The following is a 12,539-nucleotide window of genomic DNA, read 5'->3' on the forward strand; positions in this document are numbered from 1 at the left end:
ATTTGCATTTATATAGCGCCTTTCATGACCTCAGGACGTCCCAATGTGCTTTACAGCCAATGAAGTACTTTTGAAGTGTAATCACTGTTGTAATGTAGGAAACATGGCAGCCATTTTGCCCGCAGCAAACTCCCACAAACAGCAATGTGATAATGACCAGATAGTCTGTTTTTTGATGATGTTGGTTGAGGGATAAATATTGGCCAGGACACCAGGGAGAACTCCCCTGCTGTTCTTCAAAATTGTGCCTTGGGATCTTTTAGGCCCCGAGAGGGCAGACAAGGCCTCGGTTTAAAGTCTCATCCGCAAGATGGAAAGACTGAAGTGCCAAATAGTGTTGGAATTGGCTGATGGTAAGGAGAACTAACTTGCTCAGACCATTGTGTCAGTTCACGTAATTGGAGAGGTAAAGGGGAATGAGGCCATTCCACATAAACAAAGTTGGCAACACGCAACAATTCCATGTCCTGGGAATAACCTGTTTCTCTTCACGTTGTTTTTTCTATCATCTGTCTAAAATGCGTAACAATGCTGGGGGTTAAACTAGGAGAGAAATTATCACATGAATAATTCCCCAAGTAGGAGGTATGGACCTGATGGAGGTCTTCAAGTTTATGAAAGGGTTTGATAGGGTAGACGTAGAGAAGATGTTTCCATTTGTGTAAGAGACCAGAACTAGGAGTCATAAATATAAGATAGTCACTAATAAATCCAATAGTGAATTCAGGAGAAACTTCTTTACCCAGAGTTTGGTGAGAATGTGGAACTCGCTACCACAAGGAGTAGTTGAGGCGAATAAAATAGATACATTTAAGGGGAAGATAGATAAACACATGAGGGAGAAAGGAATAGAAGGATATGTTCACGGGGTTAGATGATGAAGGGTGGGAGGAGGCTCATGTGGAGCATAAACACCGGCATGGACCTGTTGGGCCGAATGGCCTGTTTCTATGCTGTACATTCTATGTAATTCTATGTATACTAGCTGGAACTCTAGAGAAGCTGGAGGGGAAACAGCCATCAAGGCTGGAAGTGGGAGTTGATAAACCTCTTTATTTTTACCCTGCTGGGCTGGGAATATTCCTTGGGGTGTCTCGCCCGATCGGACGCCCAACTTCAACGGAAGATCGGCAGAAACTCTGAATACTCAGGTGAACGGGGTTTCTGCCGATCTTCTGCCGAGGTCACAGCAACCAATCGGGAGAACCCCCCCAAGGAGATTCACCCGCCCCCCGCCCCCCGCCCCATTGATTACACTGCTGCTGGTTAACACTTTCCTTCACCTTTCTTCCCTGACCATATTCCCCCTCTCCCCCCGAGGAGGCTCTACCCTGATTTATTTTCTAATTGCAGACCCACAATAAGGCAGCAGATTGAAGTGACCATGGTGGGTCATCACGTGTCCAGCAACAGATTCCTCAAACCTAATGAAATGTTTCTGGGGGTTAAAGGGTTAAATTATGAGGCCAGGCTGCATGAACTTGGCTTGTATTCCCTTGAGTTTGGAAGATTGAGGGTTGATCTAAATGGACGTGTTTAAAATGTTCAAGGGGACATAATCTTAAAATTAGAGCCAGGCCATTCAGGAGCGAAAATCAGGAACTTCCCTCCCAAAAGGCTGGGGATGCTGGTGGTCAATTGGAGCTCTCAAGATAGACATCGATAGATTTTTGTTCGGTAAGGGCATCCAGAGTCAAAGGCGGGTTAATGAGGTTGAGGTGCAGATCAGCCTTGATCTAATTGAATGGCAGTGCAGGCTCGAGGGGCTGAATGGCCTCCTCCTGTTCCAAATGTTCCGCACAGAACTTTCCAACTTGGCTCAGCTTGTATTTTTATGTAAAGTATCTCAACTTCTTTCAGCGCAGTTTGTGTTTCTCAGTGAACTTTTCAGTGACGGTCACCGTCTGAAGCACTGATCTCTCCTCGTTGCAGGATGCTGACGTTTAAAGCCATTGCGCAGGTGTTTATCCTGGGCTGTACCTGGATTCTCGGGTTGTTCTACTTTGGGGAAGAAACCGTGGCGATGGCCTATTTATTCACCATCATCAACAGTTTCCAGGGCGTCTTCATCTTCATCATCCTCTGTGTTTTAAACCGGCAGGTACAGCTCCCTGAAGTTGTATTCATTTAACTATTGTTAACATCAGATCAGAGCCTCATCCACTGCAGCTTATTCTTATTAAACTAATGGTGGAAAAATGTTTTCAGAATGAATTTAGTGTAAGGAGAGATTAGCAGAAAAATCAATGGGAACCGAAAGCAGTGAACGGTTTTGAGCTGTGACAGTCTGCGGTATTAATAGCAGGCAGATACACACACTTGCATTTATATAGCGCCTTTCACTACCTCAGGATGTCCCAAATTGCTTTACAGCCAATGAAGTATTTTTGAAGTGTAGTCACTGTTGTAATGCAGGAAATGCAGCAGCCATTTTGCGCACAGCAAGATCCCACAAACAGCAATGAGATAGCGACCAGGTAATGTTGGTTGAGGGATAAATATTGGCCAGAGAACTCCCCTGCTCTTCTTCTAAATAGTGCCACGGGATTCTTTTACGTCCACCTGAGAGGGCAGACGGGGCCTTGGTTTAATGTCTCATCCGAAAGACGGCACCTCTGACAGTGCAGCACTTCCTCAGTACTGCATTTGGAGTGTCAGCCTAGATTTTGCACTCAAGACTCTGGAGTGGGACTTGATCCCCCAATGTCCTGAATCAGAGGTGGAAGTGCTGCCGCTGAGCCAAAACAGGATTGTGATAGACTAGAATCTGTCTCTGGCCGTCAGTCTCGAAAGGGTACAGTCATGTAGTGGCCATGTTACTGGACTAGTAATTCAGAAGCCTGGACTAATAATCCAGAGAACATGAGTTCAAATCACACCAGGGCAGTTTGAGAATTTGAATTCAGCTAAAAAAAACCTGGAAATAAAAAGCTGGTATCAGTAAAAGTGACCATGAAGCTGTCGGATTGTCGTAAAATCCCAACTGGATCACTGATGTCCTTTAGGGAAGGAAACCTGCCGTCCTTACCCGGCCTGGGCCTATATGTGACTCCAGTCCCATGCCAAAACGGTTGACTCTTAACTGCCCCTCTGAATTGGGCTAGCGAGACATTCAGTTGCATCCAACCACCACAAGAAGGCGGCCCACCACCAGCTTCTCAAGGCAACAATGGGTGGGCAATAAATGCCGGCCTTGCCAGCGATGCCCACATCCCGAGAATGAATATTTTTAAAAATTCATTGCTTTTTTTTATATTGGTGGGAGATGCTAGCAAGGTCACATTTGCTGAGAATGTGGTGCTGGACCTTCTACTTGAACCAGTGGTTCGTAGCAATTCTTTTATGAAAAACTGAGTGGCCACTTCAGAGTCAACTACGTGGGACTGGAGTCACATGTAGGCCAGACTGGGTAAGGGCGGCGGGTTCCCTGCCCTGAAGGGCACCAGTGAACCAGACGGGTTTTCACAACAATCCGCCAGCTTTCGTGGTCACTTTTCTGGTGCGAGACAACAAATTACCAGATTCATTGTAGTAAATGAATTGCTATGGTGGGATTTGAACTCACAGCCTGTGGGTTACTAATCCATTCCCACTATAGTCATATTGAGAGCGCAGGTGGAGGAGCATTTAAATAACCTGTTTCAGTTTATTAATTGTCAAGGATGCTGATGAACCCACTGTATGTTTCCAACATTTTCTTTTCCTTAATTTTAGTTAAACTGAGGAACTCCTGTATTTCCAAGTAATCTGGTCGCCATGGCCGAACAGCTTTGATTTTTCCCCCATTGAGCCACATATCGCAGCAGCTTCAAATCCCTGTTTCTGCTTTGATTCAAGGTGAGGGAGGAATACCGGAAATGGTTTGCTACAGTGTGCGGGACGATGAAGAAACACACCCCGTTGGAATCTGCTTCGACAAGTATCCCGATGTCAGTCACGTCAGTAAGTGATTCCCCCCGGTGACTTTCAGTCGGATTCCACCTGGGTTACGAGTGAAATGTTACCACATCAGTAAAAGTGGCTTCGAACTCATTAATAAACTCTACTGTTTCCGTATTAAATCCTCTTGGGAGTTGCAGTGCCTCAGTGTAACATATAGAGATTCCCCCATCCCGATGGGATGGGTTGCCAACTCTGGTCGCACGTATTCCTGGAGGTTTCATCACAAGGCTTTTTGACTAGTTGCCCACATGGCAGACTGGTCAAAAAAGTAAAAGCCCAAGGGAAAGTGGCTAGTTGGATCCAAAATTGGCTTGGAAAAGTGGCAGGAAGCAAAGGGTAATGGTTGATGGGTGTTTTTGCGACTGAAAGACTGTTTCCATTGGGGTTCTGCAAGGCTCAGTACTAGTTCCCTTGCTTTTTGTAGTATATATTAACGATTTGGACTTGAATGTGGGGGGCTTGATCAGGAAGTTTGCAGATGATACAAAAATTGACCGTGTGGTTGATAGTGAGGAGGAAAGCTGTAGACTGCAGGAAGATATCAATGGATTGTTCAGGTGGGCAGAAAAGTGACAAATGGAATTCAATCCAGAGAAGTGTGAGGGCAAACAAGGCAAGGGAGTACACAATAAATGGGAGGATACTGAGAGGTGTAGAGGAACAAAGTGACCTTGGAGTGCATGTCCACAGATCCCTGAAAGTAGCAGGACAGGTAGATAAGGTGGTTAAAAAGGCATACGGGATACTTTGCTTTATTAGCCGAGGCATAGAATATAAGAGCAGGGAGGTTAAGCTAGAACTGTATAAAACATTGGTTAGGCCACAGTTTGAGTACTGTGTACAGTTCTGGTCACCACATTACAGGAAAGATGTGATTGCACTAGAGAGGGTACAGAGGAGATTTACAAGGATGTTGCCAGGACTGGAGAATTGTAGCTATGAGAAAAGATTGGATAGGCTGGGGTTGTTTTCTTTGGAACAAAGGAGGCTGAGGGGAGATTTAATTGAGGTGTATAAAATTATGACGGGACTAGATAGTGTGGATAGGGAGGACCTATTTCCCTTAGCAGAGGGGTCAGTGACCAAGGGTCATAGATTTAAAGTAATTGGTAGAAGGATTAGAGGGGAACTGAGGAGAATTTTTTCACCCAGAGGGTGGTGGGGGTCTGGAACTCACTGCCTGAAAGGGTGGCAGAGGCAGAAACCCTCAACTCATTTAAAAAGTACCTGGATGAGCATTTGAAGTGCTGTAACCTACAGGGCTACGGACCAAGTGCTGGAAAGTGGAATTAAGCTGGATAGTTCTTTTTCAGCCAGCATGGACACAATGGGCCGAATGGCCTCCTTCTGTGCTGTAACTTTCTATGATTCTATGAAGACCTCTGGGCCCCAACGGCCCTGTATAATCATACAGCCTTTTTGTCCCATTTCCAATATTTCTATAACTAATGAATGAAAGAGTTCAAAGAAAATGAAAAAAACAACACTTTTTTTTAATGCCCCTAGATTCTTTCTCCCGGGTGTTGCTCGCAGCAGATTCCAGGAAATTAATCTTCAATTCCTGGAGCCTCCAGGGCAATCCTGGAGGGTTTGCAACCCCATGAAGGGGTCATCAATGGGATGTGTGCATGTGACTGACCCCCCCGCCCCCCCCCCCGGCCAGGGAGTTATGTTCCCCAACCCACACACCGCCCGTTCCCACCTCCTCCCCAGACACACAAACAGGACTGTCCTGACTGACCCATTAGGGCAGAAAGGCGGTGGGACACCCTGCCTCCCAACCCTCCCTAGGAGTAGGGAGACCTGGTCTAGTTTGACAGTCGTGACTCATTAACATTCCGCTGGGCAGTTGCCCACCAGAGACGGGTGTCTAGACGGACGCTCGTCAGCCTGCAAAGATCGGGCAGCGCAGAGGCCACCAGGCCGGCAGTCAGGTAAGTCCCCAAGGAGAGGGTTCACAAGCCTTACCTGACATGTTTAAACAGCTCACTTATCTTCCAGTTTCTCATTCTGAGTCCACACCCGAAACATTAAACTGTCTTTCCCCTTTTTAGATACTGTGTGTTTCCATCATTTTCTTCTTTTTTTTGTTAAGCACTTGTATCTCCAAGTGTCTGGTAGCAGTGGGACGACAGCTGCAGCATGGTGCATGTCCATAAGGGGTATAAAGACAACTTATATTTATATAGCACCTTTAACGTAATAAAACGTTCCAAGGTTCACAGGAGCGATTATCAAACAACAACTGACACTGAGCCACATAAAGATGTGACCAAAAGCTTGGTCAAAGAGGTAGGTTTTAAGGAGCGTTTTAAAGGAGGAGACAGAGGTAGAGCGGAGAGGTTTAGGAAAGGAAATCCCCGAGCTTAGGGTCTAGGCAGCTGAAGACACGGCCGCCAATGGTGGGGCGATTAAAATCGGGGATGCGCAAGAGGCCAGAATTAGACGAGCGCAGAGATCTCGGAGGGTTGTAGAGCTGTCGGGGGTTACAGAGTTCGGGAGGGGGAGAGACCATGGAGGGATTGCAGGAAAGAAGGAGGGGAGTGGATGAATAATTTGATTCAGGATGCAATCATACCGCACTTACTGATCAATGCTCAGGGTCAGGTCTCAATCTGATTCTCAAACGCACTGAAGCCATGGGGCATGAGACCACCTTGAGGGGGCAGTCTCCCACTGCCTGGGGTTTGCACAGGCTGCAGTATAACTCCAGCCCGACGTTAGGTTGATGCTTTAGTAGAAAGTGGATGCTTCCATCTACACTGTAAACAGTAAACATTAGCCTCCCTGGAGCGGACTTTGGATGCAGAGTGAGGTAAGCTGCTGCTGATCTCAGCGAGGCGCAGTCAGCAGTATAACTCTGGGCTGCTCTGGGTGATACTGGTCTGAGATCGCGAGGTGCAATATAACTCAGACCCTTTGGATCGAGCTTTCTTGATGTTGACATGTGTAAAATAATTGATTTCTTTTTATTTCCAGGGATTAAACAGCTCAACAGAACCTGCAGCAAAATGAGTTCATCTCTCTCGCTTCTGGAACTCCAAGAGCTAACTGTTTACTAAGCTAACGTTTGGCGAAGAGATGGCCCAGGGCCGAAGATAGCATTTTCGGAAGTAGTTCTGAAGGTTTTTGGTTACGGGTGTTTTCACCAGCTTTGCCCGCAGGAAGCGAGCAAATTCATGAGTTCAGGAACTCACTGCTTTCTTCCTTGTGTGTGTGCAACCAGGTCCTCTGGGTGTTGCTGACGACACTCACCCTTATCGACTATCTCCTGCTGGCTCGTTGGATGGCTGTTTTCTGGGAGGAGCGTCCTTCAGCACCAGAGAAGGCAGCCAACCTTTCCTGTACTCCAGGCTGCATCACCTCCAGTGCACCATCTGTAAATCTGGGTGTGCGTGGACAAGAATGCTCCCTGATGCAGGAATTTGGCAGCCCTTGTGTTATAGGTTTTTTAAAAGATTTTGTTCTCAGGATGTGGGCGATATTTTGCAAGGCTGGCATTTATTGCCCGTCCCTAGTTGCCGTGAGAAGGTGTTGGTGAGCCTTCTCCTTGTGCTGATGGGGCACCAATGAAGGTGTTAAGTGGGGTATTACAGGATTCTGGTCCAGCGATTATGAAGGAATGAGGATCTATATCCAATTCAGAATGGTGTGGGACTTAGAAGGGAACATTGAGGTGATGATATTCCCATGACATCGCAGCTCTTCTCCTTCTAGGTGGTAGAGATCGTTGAGCTGGGAGACCCTGTCGAAGCAAACTTGGCGAGTTGCTGCAGTGCATCCTGTAGACAGTACACACTGCAGTAACGGTGCACCAGTGGTGGAAGAGGGGCATTATTGAGTTCAGTGGCAGGGGAGCCAAACAACTGGACTGCTTTGCAATAGATAGCGTCGAGCTTCTTGAGCATTGTTGCAACTGCACCCGCCCAGGCCAGTGGCGAGTATTCCATCACACCCCTGACTTGAGCTTTGTAGGTAGTGGAGGGGCTTTGAGGGGTCAGGTAGTGAGTCGCTTAGAGTACCCAGCCTTTGCCCTGCTCTTGTCGCTGAAGTGTTGATATGGCTGGTTCAGTCAAGCTTCTGAACAAAAGGTTGCCAGGCAGACGGCATTATATCATAAAGTGGCTGTCAACAATCTCTGGCTTCCATTTAAATCTCTACGGGAGCCCTTTAATTTCCAGTCAGCTGTGCTGCATGTGTGACACTCTCTCAGCCAACCCACTGCGCGGGTGTAGAAAAGTCAATTTATTCAAATACCAAACGATGTCAGTAAATGTCTGTGTGACTCAGGGTGCGTAGCACTCACATTGTCCCATTGCCCCTCGATCGGAGCATTTTCAGGGATATCTACTCATGCAACCTGTTTTGAGTTTCAGACATCAACAGGTTCAGTGTTTACCCTTACCACTGACTGTGTTGGTTCTCAAGGCACTTTGTGACGTGTCTGCCTCATCAGAACAGTCTTGCTGAGGAAGAAGGAGGAAGGAGGAAGCCTCCGAAAGCTTGTGAATTTAAAATAAAATTGCTGGACTATAACTTGGTGTTGTAAAATTGTTTACAATTATTTTACAGCATGAGAGTCTTGCTCTATACTGTAAATATGATGTTATCCCTCGTTAAGTGTCTGATCTGTAATCCACTTACAGAACTTGACTGTATGAATGTATAGCAGAAACTTCAATATCATTAACATGTTTAGTTAAAAAAAGTGGTTTGTGAAGTGGTTTAATTTCTAATAAAAGCAGTTTGCCTTTAATTGTTTATCTGGACTACCCCTGTGCTTTGTGCCTTTTCAGCTATTTCTCAAGTCTGAAATATAACAGCACGAGACAAAGACTCTCCTGTTTTGTTTCCTGATTATGAACAATCTCCTGTGTTAAGAACATAAATAAAATGCCTGAAGCAAAGTGGCCTGCTGCAGTAGCTCTGGTCCACCATTATGGGGCGATCTCTGTATCGATTGCTCTCCTGTGATGGACAGACTCCTGGTACCACAGAGTCACCCAGTCTGTGAAGGGCCCACAGAGCTGAGGGTTTTCATGTGAATGGGTGGTGGGCCAGTGTGTCCAGAAATATTACACGGAAATAAAGGGTAGAGTTTACTTGCCGCCAGACTGTTCATCTTAGACGACAAGTTAACCGTACAGACAGAGAATAAATGGATTTTGATTTTGGATAAGCTTTTTCTTATGGCTTTCCAGTAAAACTCCATTTAACCCAGAGTGTATGGAACAGACATCGTTGTGCTTTCAGCACATTAACTGCGTCCTGTGTGAGTCTCTCTCTGCCAGCAACCAGCTCTGAAAGAAAAAGGAAAGAAAGACTTACATTTATATCGCACCTTTCACAACCTCAGGCCGTCTCAAAGCTCTTTACAGCCAATGAAGTACTTTTTTGAAGTGTAACCACAGTTGTAATGGAGGAAACGCGACAGCCAATTTGCACTCAGCAAGGTCCCACAAACAGCAATGTGATAATGACCAGATCATCTGTTTTTTAGTGATGTTGGTAGAGAGATAAATATTGACCAGGACACCGGGGAGAACTCACCTGCTCTTCTTCGAAATAGTGCCATTGGATCTTTTACGTCCACCTGAGAGGGCAAATGGGGGTCTCGTTTTAACATCTCATCCGAAAGACGGCTCCTCCGACAGTGCAGCACTCCCCCTCAGTACTGGAGATATGCTCACATGATTAACCACCACCCCCCCTCGCCCCAAGCAGGAGGTATACTAGCTGCAATCTGGAACTTTCCACAGAAACTGGAGGGAAAACAACCATCAAGGTTGGAAGCGGGAGCTGATAAACCTCTTTATTTTTACACTGCTGGGCCGGGACTATTCCGTGGGGAGCCTCGCCCGATCGGACGCCCAACTTCAACGGAAGGTCTGAATACTCAGGTGAACGGGGTTTGCACCGATCTTCTGCTGAGGTTACAGCAACCAATCGGGAGACCCCCCCCCGCAGCGAGATTCACCCGACCCCCGCTCCCCGCCCCATTGACTACGCTGCTGCTGGTTAACACTTTCCTTCATCTTTCTTCCCTGACCATGTTCCCCCTCTCCCCCCGAGGAGCAAATTGAATGGCCATGGTGGGTCATCACGTGTCCAGCAACAGATTCCTGAAACCTAACGAAACGTTTCTGGGGGTTAAAGGTTTAAATTATGAGGTCAGGCTGCATAAACTTGGCTTGTATTCCCTTGAGTTTGGAAGATTGAGGGTTGATCTAAATGGAAGTGTTTAAAATGTTAAAAGGATTCAATAGGGTAGATACAGAGAAAGTATTTCCTCAGGTGGGGGGATGAAGAACAAGGGGACATAATCTTAAAATTAAAGCCAGGTCATTCAGGAGTGAAAATCAGGAAGCATTTCTTCACACAAAGGGTTGTGGAAATCTGGAACTTCTCTCCCAAAAGGAGAGGGTCAATTGGAGCTTTCAGGACAGAGATCGATAGATTTTTGTTAGGTAATGGTAGCAAGGGTCAAAGGCGGGGTTGAGGTACAGATAACCTGATCTAAATGAATGGTGGTCCAGGCTCGAGGGGCTGCATGACCTTCTCCTGTTCCAGATGTTCCACACAGACCTTTCCAGCTTGGCTCAGCTTGTAATTTTGTGTAAAGTATCCCAACTTCTTTCAGCCCAGTCTGTGTTTCTCAGTGAACTTTTCAGTGATGGTCACTGTCCAGAACACTGATCTCTCCTCGTTGCAGGAGCGACTAAATGACAAAAGGGCTGATGGTGCAAGGCAAAGGAGGTGGTAATAGGTCATAATATGTAAAGAAATAAAAGATGGGTCTAGAGGAGCTGTAAATGGCAACAGCAGAATTATTACCAGCACTTGCTGTCTGAAAAAATAGGAGCAGTGGTTTACGATCTGATGTTATTGAAGTCACACACCATCCCGACTTGGAAATATATCGCCGTTCCTTCGTCGTCGCTGGGTCAAAATCCTGGAACTCCCTTCCTAACAACACTGTGGGAGAACCTTCACCACACAGACTGCAGCGGTTCAAGGAGGCGGCTCACCACCACCTTCTCAAGGGCAATTAGGGATGGGCAATAAATGCCGGCCTCGCCAGCGACGCCCACATCCCATGAACGAATAAAAAAAGGTGCCTGGATAGGTCTGGATGCGCCCTTCGGTACTCGCCAAGCGAAGCTGTCCAGAATCATAGTGTGCTGCATCCTGCAGAGAGGATTAGAGGTGGAGGACGACAAAGGTGCTCGACAATCATCCTGTGACGAGGACAAGATTGAAGAAGCGGTGGAAGTGGTGGAGGAGGACGATGGGCAATATGAAGATGGGGCACCCATCGCCAGACCAGCCGCGTACATTGTTGCACGGGATGCCCTCATCTCGCACTGGTTCTGTCAGTCAACAGTGGGAAAGAAGAGACATTGAAATAGTCAGGCCAGCTCCCACCCGCCCCACCTCACCCCAACCCCGCCCACCCCCCCCCGAAGCCCCACACCCCCGCCCATTGGCCGCCCGCACCTTTGCACAAAACAGTCCTTCGACCACGCATAAAACCATTGCACATCTGTCCAATGGGTATCGTCATGTCTTGGCATTCATCAAGAAGGAAATGAAAGGGAAAGTTGGCACTCGGGACGCAATAATGGACAAGATGTGGAAGTGATACTAATGAATGCATTTTATGCGACAATACAGAAAAAGGAAACTTCACAACATAAAATTTCTTCAAACCCCCTTGGTGAACTACAGTTGCTTGAATTTACACTTCCCACAGCTTTTACGTGATGCATCCCCTATGGTTTCAGCAGAGGTAGTGGCAGGCTACTCAGATCCCTGCACTGACTGCTGAGATGCTTTTGGCCAATGGCCCATGAAGGTCCCGCCAAAGACTGCCGTGCTGGGGCAAACTCGGCCATTGGGAGAGGAGGCAGCATTGTGGGTACTGGTTGAGCGGGGGGGGGGAGGGGGGAACGGGTGAGGCATGGGAGCGCTTTGAGTGGATTCCCCACTTCCATGTCCTCTATCACCATCATCTCTCGCCACATCACTCCCGCCACTCTGCTGGGGAGCAGCTTGGTGCAGATCAGTGATGCCTTGTAATGCCACGGATAAGGTATCTGTCATCCTGTTCAAGGCGGCAGGCATGTTGGCATCCAGTGTCCGCATGATCGTTGCCATGGTGTGCATGGACTCATTTGAAAGCCGTGCTTGGAGCTCCATGGAGGGAGCCATTCCTTCCATGGCAGACATTCTCACAATTACCTGCGACATCAGTCCACTAGCGATGGAGTTGGACTCCTCCATTCTCTCCGCTATTGTGGAGAGTGTGCGGGACACGTTTTCCAGTCCCTTGCAATGTTGCGGCTGTACCTCGATCATTCTCACTCTCAACGATGGCCCCTGGGGTTCAGAATCGGGGTCCAGCTGAGCAGAGCTTGGAGAGGAGTGCGCCCCCCACCCGCCCCCCCCGATGCGGACTCTCCACAGCTGCCCCTGTCACCAGTGTCTGCTCGTGCTCACTTGTGAGTTGTGAATCATTAGGTGAAAACCCAACTAACTGTGTAACAGGACCCACCGAAGTGCAAGTATTTGCACTGGTGCCTGGCTGTATGTCCCAC

The 12,539-nt window shown here is 47.4% G+C and overlaps 1 protein-coding gene across 1 annotated transcript in view; it reads left to right on the forward strand.

The window, feature by feature from the left end:
* LOC137304246 (adhesion G protein-coupled receptor E3-like) overlaps positions 1-8,698 on the forward strand; it is a 60,894-nt gene extending 52,196 nt beyond the window's left edge. Inside the window, exons 20-22 of the mRNA XM_067972800.1 lie at positions 1,933-2,101; positions 3,838-3,942; positions 6,922-8,698. Of these exons, the coding sequence (XP_067828901.1) occupies positions 1,933-2,101; positions 3,838-3,942; positions 6,922-6,957 (310 nt within the window). The 3' untranslated portion in view covers positions 6,958-8,698. The remainder of the gene's footprint in view (positions 1-1,932; positions 2,102-3,837; positions 3,943-6,921) is intronic.
* Positions 8,699-12,539: the final 3,841 nt, after the last annotated feature.

The sequence above is a fragment of the Heptranchias perlo genome, chromosome 37 (assembly GCF_035084215.1).
Source record: "Heptranchias perlo isolate sHepPer1 chromosome 37, sHepPer1.hap1, whole genome shotgun sequence".
NCBI classification, from domain to species: Eukaryota; Metazoa; Chordata; class Chondrichthyes; order Hexanchiformes; family Hexanchidae; genus Heptranchias; species Heptranchias perlo.